The sequence below is a fragment of the Pundamilia nyererei genome, unplaced genomic scaffold (assembly GCF_000239375.1).
Source record: "Pundamilia nyererei isolate P.nyererei 1_Seehausen unplaced genomic scaffold, PunNye1.0 scaffold00014, whole genome shotgun sequence".
In the NCBI taxonomy this organism is placed as follows: domain Eukaryota; kingdom Metazoa; phylum Chordata; class Actinopteri; order Cichliformes; family Cichlidae; genus Pundamilia; species Pundamilia nyererei.
In genome coordinates, this window is record NW_005187415.1 from 5,480,728 (window position 1) to 5,492,003 (window position 11,276).

At 39.4% G+C, this 11,276-nt stretch overlaps 2 protein-coding genes across 2 annotated transcripts in view; one reads left to right on the forward strand and one right to left on the reverse strand.

The window, feature by feature from the left end:
- The window catches only part of LOC102199515 (hyaluronidase PH-20-like), a 15,453-nt gene extending 12,865 nt beyond the window's left edge, over positions 1 to 2,588 (reverse strand). Inside the window, exon 1 of the mRNA XM_013908758.1 lies at positions 2,556 to 2,588. Within this exon, the coding sequence (XP_013764212.1) occupies positions 2,556 to 2,588 (33 nt within the window). The remainder of the gene's footprint in view (positions 1 to 2,555) is intronic.
- Positions 2,589 to 10,872: 8,284 nt separating this feature from the next.
- Positions 10,873 to 11,276, forward strand: part of LOC102209515 (neural Wiskott-Aldrich syndrome protein-like) — a 25,509-nt gene continuing 25,105 nt past the window's right edge. Inside the window, exon 1 of the mRNA XM_005725269.1 lies at positions 10,873 to 11,270. Within this exon, the coding sequence (XP_005725326.1) occupies positions 11,191 to 11,270 (80 nt within the window). The 5' untranslated portion in view covers positions 10,873 to 11,190. The remainder of the gene's footprint in view (positions 11,271 to 11,276) is intronic.

The window sequence follows — 11,276 nt, forward strand, 5'->3', positions numbered from 1 at the left end:
TCCTCCAACCACACACACCCATATTTTGCTCCATTGCGGTTTATTTCACACTTCAAACATTTAGTAAACAATTAAGCAAATACAAGTAATCTGCAATAAATTACAGGTAGTAAGGAAATACACCACTAACTCTGTTACGCTAGGTCCACACCTACACGGGTATTTTTTAAAACGCAGCTTCGTCCACACGTAAACGGCGTTTCGAATCACCGAAAACAGAGATTTTTTTAAAACTCCTTTTTTGCGTTTACATGTGGACGAGGAATACAGAGTTGGTCAGGCAACGTCACGCTGTGCACCATGTTATTGTTTACATGAGATGGATTGCAGAATGACAGATTACAGTATTTTGTCTCTATCTTCAGGTTATACACGCTTACTTAAACACACGCAGTTACTGTCCCTCTATTTAGAAAGGCAGAGGCGTCATGGTGTAAATATATGTAGTTGTTTTTTTTCCTGTGTAATAATATTCAACATTGCTATCAATACATTTTTCAAAAAATGCCTCTGTTGAGCTCGAAGAGTTTTCTTCTTCTTCTTCGGCCATGTTCTCTCAATAATGCACACCCTTTGTTTGTTGTTTACTTTTCCCGTTTCTTTTATTGACAGCAACACCGGAGGGAAAACCATACATTCATTTTTAGCAGTTCGCGCTTCACAACATACGGAACAGGAAGTGAAGTCACCTATAATCACCAAAATAAATTCATTTCCAAAATAAAATGACAATCAGAAAACAGTTTTTACAACATAAGATAAATTAATATATTTACTCGTGAGAACACAAATCTAACAGCCTCTCTGTGCAAAAGGGGTTTAAAAACTTAAACAACTGTGGGATACTGTTAGTCCGTGATTTTGACAGGGGGAACAAATTGTGGCAGGATCAGCCTAATATTATTTGTATCCCACTGTAACTTTACTGTATAAAGAGCTAACATCTCCAAAATGTCAGGAGTAATTAGTCATTACAACAAGTGTTTGTGAACTAAAAATCAAGAATGTGGGATACTGTTTGTCCCCCAGTGCATGTTCCCGACTAAGGGAAAACCAATTATGCAGGAGAGACCTACCTTGGCACTTGTGCAGGTGAAACCAAAGGGAAAATATGCTTCGCCATATCCTCTAGTCTTTGGCTTAGAATGAAGTTGGTTTGGAAACATATTCAGCTATGCTTCATCTCCTGCTTTGCGTTTGTGTGGGCGCCCCGTGCTAGCAGTGTCCAAGCATTGTTTTGTTTTTTTCTTCCCCTTGGCATACCGCACCCCGCAATGGCTCTGCGCCCCACCCTAGGGGGCAGGCCCCACACTTTGGGAAGGTCTGCGTTAGCACATGATTTTCCTTATGGGGACCTGATATGTTTAATATGCTGCTGAGAGTATACCCCAGAAGAAGCGTATAGTATAGCTTTTATTTCGGAAAGAGCCATTTCTCTGTAATAAACTCTCTTTTCCAAAGATGAGTGATTTCTCGATCAGATTTTTTTTATTATTGTTTTGTTGTTTCAGCAACATTAAATTTAAAAACTGTACTTCTGAGTTAAAATATATATTTATAATTTTAATAAATAACAAATTAAAAAGGCAATATATCGAACCGTGACACCAAAGTATCAAACCAAACCGTGAATTTTGTGTATCGTTGCACCCCTATATATAAAGAAAAGATCGAAAATCACATTCTCAAAACATTTACAGATCATGAAAAGCATGAAACATAAGCACAGTTTTAACAATACGTCTTCAACTTTCCAGAGTCAGTTCTCTGTCATCACAAAGAAACACTGCTGCTGTAAATCAAAGGAAGCTGTTGCCTTCTTGGCCTGACCATCTTGCTTTGGTGTGGTGCAGGGGTGAGTCTAGGATCAGAGCTTTGGGGGTGCTTAGCACCCAGAGAGCTGCCCAGCCAGGCAAGATAAACTTTACTCGTCACGATGAGACTTCTTCCCTGTCTCTGTGAGTCCCTGCATCCTTAAATGCCTCCAGTTGTCCCGAGTTCCCTCTGACTGTCTCCTTGGTGCATTTAAACCCCTGTTCCTCCCTGTCCTCATCGTCTGTTGTCTTCATCTCCATTATCAGTCATCATAATTTTACCATCTCTGTGCAAAACTGCAAATTTCTTTATTAGATCATAAGATTCTTAAATTTATCAAGTCTCTCTGTGCCTGGGTCCTCGTCTCAAAACATGACAGCATTGTTTTGTACATTTTAACACAATCCCCACATTTGTGAAAGAAAAGAAAAGCACTTTTTTTAGTGCTGTAACAAAAAATATAATACAGATACATAAAAATACACTCCAAAAACAGTCCTTGAAATGTACAAATGTACAAAATATTGATAAAAACACTATAAAATGGAGGCAACTTTGCCTATGGTACAATGTATACAATGTATGAAAAGATCTTTACTAAAGATACTACTATGGCTCTGCAGATTTTTTTCTTTTATTTTAACCTGTGTCACCTCACCTTGAGATTGGCAAATCACTTTTGCTGGTCAACTCTCTCAAGCAGTTTAACGGTTTCGGTTTTGCCTGTCACTATTCCTTACCTGGTTCTTCATGACCTTGTATTTTCTCCTCATGTTCCCCTCTTTCCTCCTCTCTCTCTCTTTGGACTAACAATCATACAAAAATAGATTGTATTCAATTGGATGAAAAAATTACATTAATATGAAAAAAAAATACTATTAAGACCACTAATAAAAAGTCCTCTCTCAGTGTACTTTCAAACAAAAGGCAAATAACCAAACCACATGTACATCAAATAAAAGATATAAATATTGAAACACTGATCCAACATCATCCTTTATTGACGGATCATTTCTTACACTTTTACCTGAATGTGGCTCCTGGGTTTAATATCGGAACATATGACAAAATAACCGGCTTCTCTCATTCCATTTCAAACAGGACAGTGGTAACAACAGCAGGCTACGGACAATTTTAAGTTTTCGATTTTAAATAGGCTTTATAAATGTCAATAGGAGCAACAGGACGGTCAAATGTCGCTGATTTTACTACACAAGGACGAATTGCAGGTAACAAACATTGTCGGAAAACACGTTTCCCACACTGCAGGTTACCTGGGTGTAATGTTTTTCAGCTAAAAAGAAAAATGGTCTGACTCCTACCTAACTATATAAAGAGTACAGTAACTGAAGGTTAAATGCAGCTACTATGTCCTGTTTTAAGCCAGGCACTCATACCACCGCTCAGCCACCATCGCTCTGGCAGAAAGGGCGCTAGAGCCAGAGCAGGGGAGAGGCGAGCTGGAATAAACCATTTTGGGAGGGGGGGGGTATCTAGGGGTGCTAAAGCACCCCGAAAAAGGGGCTAATATCGCCCTTGGTGTGGTGTGAAAAGCCAGGAGTGAAAAGAAGGCTGTAAAAGGCTGTGATCCATTAATAACTTGCAGCACAATGCTTCCTACAGTGAAATTGTCAAATATCATACTTTCGTTTTATGTGATTTCTACTCTCTTTAAACCCATCCTGTGGGCCAGAAAGGATTTTTAGGAAAGCTATTTTATGTCCCACAGGCCACTTTCACATCCCCATTACATCGTAAAATTTTCCTTGATAAATTATATCAAGGAAAATGGTATTACATGAATTTCTTCACGATAAGAAACCAGCTGCTCTATAGAAAGGTTCAACAGCATTCAACAGAGTACACCACTGCTTACCACTATTTTTATTTCACACTGTCATCCTTGAAGTGGATGCTGTGGGCAGTAGGTTTACACAATGGCAGCTACAGGAGAGCTCCTTATTCCAAGGTATGTGCAGCTGGTCATTGTCAAGAACAGCCCACCAGTTTAAAGGAGCTCCAAACCGTAAGATCCATGTCTACCAAAGGCTTTGAGCAGTTGCATAAGCTGCATTGTTTCCTTCCAGACAAAGCAACTGCATCACTGCATCTCATCCACTTGTTAGCCTCCCATGACGATGCATGTACGCAGAATAGCATGGAATGCATCCTGACATGCATGTTTGGTTAATGTACTGTGTCATGATTCAATAACCAATGTGCAGCTTAAGTAACATAATAGCTAGTTGAGTGCTGCCATCTTGTGGCGTAGCTGTAAAAGCTCTCATCTGTCTCTTACAGTGTTAACAGTAATTATCGATGAGCACCAGTCCTCACTATATGGATTAAAACAGACACGGTAGAGGTGGGACATTGAAGAGACTACAGCTTTACCAAGTGCGCATTTGTTTTCATTTTTCATTTTGATTTTTGCATACATAGCAGAAGAGACATGGAGTCTCAGACAAGTAACACAACAGTTTACATTCTTCTTGCCAAGTCTGTAAGTGATGAAGCTGTAAAGGCAAAATTTATTCTCATGTGCATCCAATTTCATGCCAGAACTCTGGACAGTGGGGTCCATGCAGGCTGCAAAATAAACAATCTTCCATTTATTTCTATTCTTTAATTAAATTTCCTACTCAATTAAGTTGCCATGCGAAAGAGTCTTTGCTTTTACATTGACGTGGATTTCGTTTTGTTAAAAGCAGGCTGGCTTTATGACGTCATTCTTTTAAATCAGTGTCTATGGAACACCAAAGGGCAATCCAAAATTTCAAGGTCCACCAGTAATGTATAGCTGCATGAGTTCTTCTTATGATTACTTAAAGATGAAAGCAGTTTGAGAGCTTGTTTGCATCATCTTGAGCATCCTGATGGCAGCAACTATTTGGTAGTGTTTTTTTAGAACATTGCTGCTACTGCTTAAAGATTCTTTGGCTTTGCAAGAAGCTCCACCTCTATATCACTTTCACACAGTCCAACAAAGCTGCCTGTGGTCTGACATACAAGTTTCTCCTTCAATGGATTGTTTGGATTCTGAGTGACTCATTAGTCTGTTTGCTTGGCACCACACCAGCATTTACCAAATTCTTCCAACAGATGACGCACTCATTACTTCCTAATTCCCACATCCAGACCTGTGTGAATGGAATGGCGTTTCCTTTGATGCTTGTTTTTAAAGGATTTCTTGGGCAGAGTTTGGTCCAGTATAAGAAATGTATGCACACAAAGTACTGACACAGTAAATTCTTTTGATTGGTCATGTTTTGTGCAGTTGTATTTTGTAATAAAAGTGCTTGTTTTCCCAAACTCTCACAGTGCACCTGGTTAATAAACTATAAATGTCTGATTCTTAATGATTCTAATATTTACTAAAAAGGTGGTGCAGTGGTTAGCAGTGTTGCCTCGAAGGAGGTCTTGGGTATGAACTCACTGGCCAGGCTGGGCCTTTCTGTGTGGAGTCTGCACGCTCCCCGAGTACTCATGCTTGACATAGATTGGTGACACATCCAGGGTGTACGCTGCCTAACGCCCTGTTTCAGCAGGGATAGGCTCTGGCACCCTCGTTACCCTAAATTGGAGAAGTAGAAGAAAATAGATGGGCCTTACTAATGGTTAGGGCTGGTAACTAGAGATGCCACAACAATTTTCCAAACACAAAGTTGTTGTTTTGGGGTTTTTTTTAATTGTTAATCTAGTAATAATTAAATTGTCAAATTGTTGTTTTTTAATAAGTTTAAAAAAAACAACAATTTAGCTGCAGACAAAACAAGAAATTCTGAGAGTTTTCTAACATTTTATATGCAAATAATTCATTTATTAGGTCACTGCAGGACCTTCAAACATGGGTATGATGAGTGCTTGGTTTGCATATGAGTTCTCACTTAACTTTGAGCACAGAGTACTGATGAATAACAGCTCTGCCTGCCAATTAACTGTGAGCATTTTAACATAATTGTTTTATTTAAATAGTTTTTATAGGCCTGGAGTCATATCAGACCCATAAAACTCTGCTCTAAGAGTGTGTGTATATATCTGTGTGTGCATGCATGAGTTTGTGTGTGTGCTGCCATGCCTAATTTGCGGAGCCCTTGGCGGAACACACCTGCCAGTTTGAATAAATATTTTTGTTTAGCTGACCCCGTTGTGATATTTCCAAACTAAAACTGCATTTTAAAGATTCTGTAGGGATGTTGAAAGGCCATCTCTGTTAAATATTCATAAAAAGGCCTGTGGGGAACGCCTTCCTCCAGAATCCAAAATATAATATTGATGCCGTCCTCTCCCCCTCTTTCTCTCATAACCTCGATTCCCAGCTTACTGTAAAAAGTGGGTCAAAAAAAAAATGTTGGGAGGGCAGCCCTAGAAGGTTTACTAGCAGTACTAGAAATACCCCTCAACAAAAAACCCCCAAAGCAAAATAAACAAAATAGAGCACTTTCAGCATAATAAAGTAGAACTGCACCTACGTAATGAAGGGTTTCTCTCTTTAAATTCAATTCAATTTAAATAGCACCAAATCACAACAATAGTCGCGTTAAAATGATAAAGTGAAAGCCCAATAATCAAACCATCCCCTTTGAGCAAGCACTTGGCAACACTGGGAAGGAAAAACTCCCTTTAAACAGGAAGGAACCTTTGGCAGAACCAGGCTCAGGAAAGGGAGCCATCTGCTACAATCGGTTGGAGGACTTAAATATAAGTCCACGTGAAACCCGCATATAAACCTGATTTCTTGTGCATTGCTCATGCTTGTGTTTCACACATTCCTGTTTGCATTGCTCAGAAATGTCCCAAAGGTGTCTCACACAAGCAGCAGCAGGATCTGCCCAATTCAATTGTCTTATTGAGCAAGTTCATACCAACCAATATTAGCTGTCAGTTTCTGTAAAATTAACTGGATAGTGCATGTCTATTCATTCTGACGTGTTCATAGATGCAGAATGCACTTCCTTATGTTTGACTATACTGACTTATGTTATCTCTTACTCAGTCTTTAGATTTTAGATTATTTTTTTGCACTTGACTGAACGTGTAAAGCACGAGTTTAAAAGCAGAAGTCTCACAAACCAAAAGGAACCGAAGAACTCTGAGTTCTCTTTTATTAACAATAAAGTAAGCAAGACTGTGGTTGCTTTTTATACTATTGAAGATTACCATATTGGCATATTGGCAAAAGCATCACACACATCTTCAGAGTGATTCCAGATAGCAATGTAATCAGTCATCTTGAAACACCTAGACACAAGGTGGTTGTTTAAGTCCGCTGCGTGGCCACATAGATAACATATCTCTTACTCAATGTATGAATTCATTCTCAAAACCTCAGCTTGAGCACACTCAACCTGTCCTGCATGGGCTCTGACCTGCATTTGCTTCTACATGGGTAAAACAAACTCCTTGCTTTCCACCAGTCTCTTGTTTAACTTGAAAAACCTGACTGACAGCCACAGAATCACCTAAGGAAACTCAGCACTGCCCCACTTTGTCTCTGGTTAATGCGCAATAGAGGTGTTATATGTGACTCACCCTCAGTTGATAGGCCACTTTTGCAGACACGTTTTTAAAAAATAGAGGGGGAAAAAGGATTTTGGAGCAGTGATTGAGAAAGAAGGGTGGGAAATAGAAACCAGAGAGTGGGAAAACAGGAAAAGCAGTTATACCTGAGGGTGTGTTTTATGCTGAGAAACAGCTCCTTCACTGTTCTTATCTATGTGGCACTATATTACCGCAGTTTACTGGAACGCTATCACTTCTGCTTTATTTACAAAGTGAAATAATTGACCAAACATATTATTTTAACTCTATAATATATTGTCATAACTCAGACAGCAAGCCAAAGGCAGATTTTATGTTTTTTGCTTTACACTGCAGATGTCAACAGTGATAATTGAGCCTGTCATTGACCCAGGCAGAGGATGATTGATCTGAAAGGCATACTCGTTCACCTGTGTGCACACACACACACACACAGTCACACGTACGCACAAAGAATCACATGTTCTTGTATGCAGTAAAACAAGCAGACACAAACCAATAACATACACACACACTCCTGTTCAGGAATCTCAGAGCAAAACCAGAACGTTCTTCTTTGAAGAGAAGAACAAAACTAAGTGTTGTGTAATGTTGATGACAAGAATAGGCATGCAGAATGTGTCCAAACGAAAAAGCCGCTTTTGCAAACTGAGTACCAGGTTAGATACAGTTTTGTCAAGGTTTATGCTTAAGGAACTTAGTGTGAGGTTACATTTCATGCCACTCAGGCAGACTGCTTAAGTTATTCTACAGCTGAAGGCATCTGCAGTGATTTAAATAAATGCAACAATTAGACAAGGACACGAGTATGAAGATGATAGGAGTTAAAGTTCTGTGCCACCTACGCATATATCAGAGTCAAACAGGATTTCTAATCCGAGTCAGCGAGATTATGGATGATCTTTATTTCCAGTGAATATGAAGTACTTGCATATGAATCAAAATGCAAATTGGAACAACTTTATTTATTAGTTATATGGAAAACACCAGAGAAAATTTTAACCAAAATCTTTTCAAAGTGTAGGCTTTGTGGTGTAAATCACCAGTAGTGGTGATGTAACTATTATTTTATATGCACAGCTCTAGTCAGAAGCTTGCCTAAATCTTGCCTCATCATGGCCGTGAATGTCATAGTAATTTGGGGCTTTTCCCTGGGTGGAATAATTACATAGAAGAACGAGAATAGGGTGTACAAGTTTGGATTTTGGGTTGTTTTTTTCTCTCATTGACACAGTTTACATAAAGGTTTACATACAGGCTCAAAGATAAACATACACCCACACTACTCTTTGTTTATATGCACCTTAACAAGTTGCACCTTGGCCAGATGATTTGGTAACCATGAACAAGCTGGAACTGAACTGGACTTCTTTAAGTTGCTTGAAGACATTTCACCTCTCATCCGAGAAGCTTCTTCAGTTCTAAGGTCAAATGGTGGAGACTCCCAGATTTAAACCCTATGGGATTGTCCCCCCATTTGACCTTAGAAGTGAAGAAGCTTCTCGGATGAGAGGTGAAACGTTTTCAAGCAACTTTAAGAATCCCAGACACTTTATTCTTTCCAAGTTCCTTAGACCAAGCTTCTGGGATAATTCCTGCTGGATAATTGACCAATCTTCTTAGCAGCACAGGGGAAGTTAATTTAAATAGGTTGGTGTTCTCATATGGACCTGGCTTTTAAGCATAACTGAGAAATTTTGGGTTGAGGTTGGAGCTTTTGAACGCCATTCCAGAATATTAATGTTAGCCTGCTTTATACATTCCAAAAGCAGTTTTGATGTGTGTTTGAGATCATTTTCCTGTTGGAATACCTAAGTGCATCCAAGTTTCAAACATCTAGCTGTAGATATGAAGGAGAAGTCCTCCTTCTTCTTTATTCCATCCACTTTGTGCAATGTATCAATATCACAATAACACACACCTTGTCATTGTAGCAAGTAGTTCCATATTTGTCTCATGTGACCATAAAACTTTACTCTAGAAAGCAGTTAGCTTGCCCATGTGGGCGCATGCAAATTTCAGTCAAGCTTGAAGATGTCAGTATTAGAGCAGCTTCTTTCTTGGTCTGCATGATGGGACGGTGTAAAACTGGCTTCACTGTGGATAGAGACGCTGGTGTTCCAGCCATTTCCATTTCATGGTTCTTGGGTTGTTCCTGAACTTCCTAACCAGTTTACTCTCATATGAGAGTTTGGGTCTCAAAAAGAAATCAGTTGTAGAACAATCATGATCACTAATGAGAAGTTAATAGTCCTTGGTCTTGTCAAGCTAAAAGCCGTTATAGAACCAGCACCAATTATTAAAAGATTAAAGTGAGCATACATATTTGGGCCTGTATATATAATTGTGACCCAGAGAAAATCAGTAATTAAAGCTGTACATTTATTCCACCCTGAAAAAAATTCAAAGAAATCATTAAAAGGTCAAAATGACCATGATATTCATGCCCACAATGAGTGTATGAAAACGTCTGACCACAACTACAGGTCTGTCGTGAATTGTTTAAGTAAATACATGATGTTCGCACAAGCGTCAGAAATGCAAAGTAGCGTCAGGAGTGCATTCCTGCATGACAGTGTAGTTCCCCCTTTTTTTATCCACTCGCTAGGACTGCCATACTGCAGACAGACCTGTTTATGAGCCTGGCTGAACACGAGTATAACAAATCCCCTTAGGTGCATTATTAAAATATGAACAAGTCATGCATGCTGTCAATGTTCAGAGCTAGTTACCGTGGTTTCAAACCGCCTGCTTATTGGGAGTGTGACTTCTTTTATTGTGCCATACTCTGCCATACATTAAGGGCCATATGGCAGTCACTTGGCATGGGATGAAGAGAGAGAACAGACTTTGAGTTTACAGCATATGTAAGCACAATTTGGGCATTACCCATGAGGGTATATATAGTAACTGGAGCAGTCTTAATTTTACCCTGTGTTATTTATAGGTCATTTGTAGTGTGATGAAACCAGCGTGCATTGCCTTTAAAAAGTTTCCGTTCAAGGGGGGGTCATCATCTCCCATTGGATGTTTAACATCATAAGGCCAGAATAACTGGATGCATTACTTCTCTGACTTCAAGAATTTAGAAACATACATTAGACTGAATGTATTTTTAAAAAATAAAAACCTATTTATCCTTATCAGTATCGGTTTAACGAGTAGGGTAAACCTTTGTATTAATTCTGAACTAAATAATTCCTCTGGTAAACAGCATTATGTCATTGTATTTGTGAAACTTGTACCTTGTTTCTTATCTCCTCCCATTCTGCACTCGCATTCCTGTCATGAAACCCAGGGGCGGACTGGACTAAACCATCTCTATGTAGACGGCTTGGACTTGTGATTTCATTAAATAGAATTTGATAACCGGGCTCTCACCAAAATGTGAATGATAAAAAAAAATTGGATATGTATAAATAAACTTTTACCTGTTTGTTGTTCTAAAGTTTTCTTTTAGTGGTTATGCAGCACACAGTTGGGATACGTCTGCACCCCATTCCCGGATAATGGACTAGTCTTAACACTGCCATGTTGGATGGAACTGGCGCTGGGCTCTCTGGCGGCCGGACTTCCCAGGAAAGTTTTTGCCGTTTTCCGTGTTCGCTCGGTTGCTCTAGTTTTGACCTTATTTTGTGGAGGAGGGGGACCTCGCAATACATTCCTGAGCGGCATATTTTTTTTGTTTCTGCAGTCTTGCCGACCCCTGGGATAAAGTGAACCGGTGTGCGGGGTCGGAGCCAGGCCACGGATGACCGAGGGATTGTTTATGTATCTTTTTGGATCTCTTAACGAGTTAGAGTCCGTATATACTTTATAAACTGATCCTCAATAATGAGTGGACATCCGCCGCCACGGCGGCAAACAAATGTCGGCTCGACACTACTGACTTCGCAGGAGAATGAATGTCTTTTCAACCA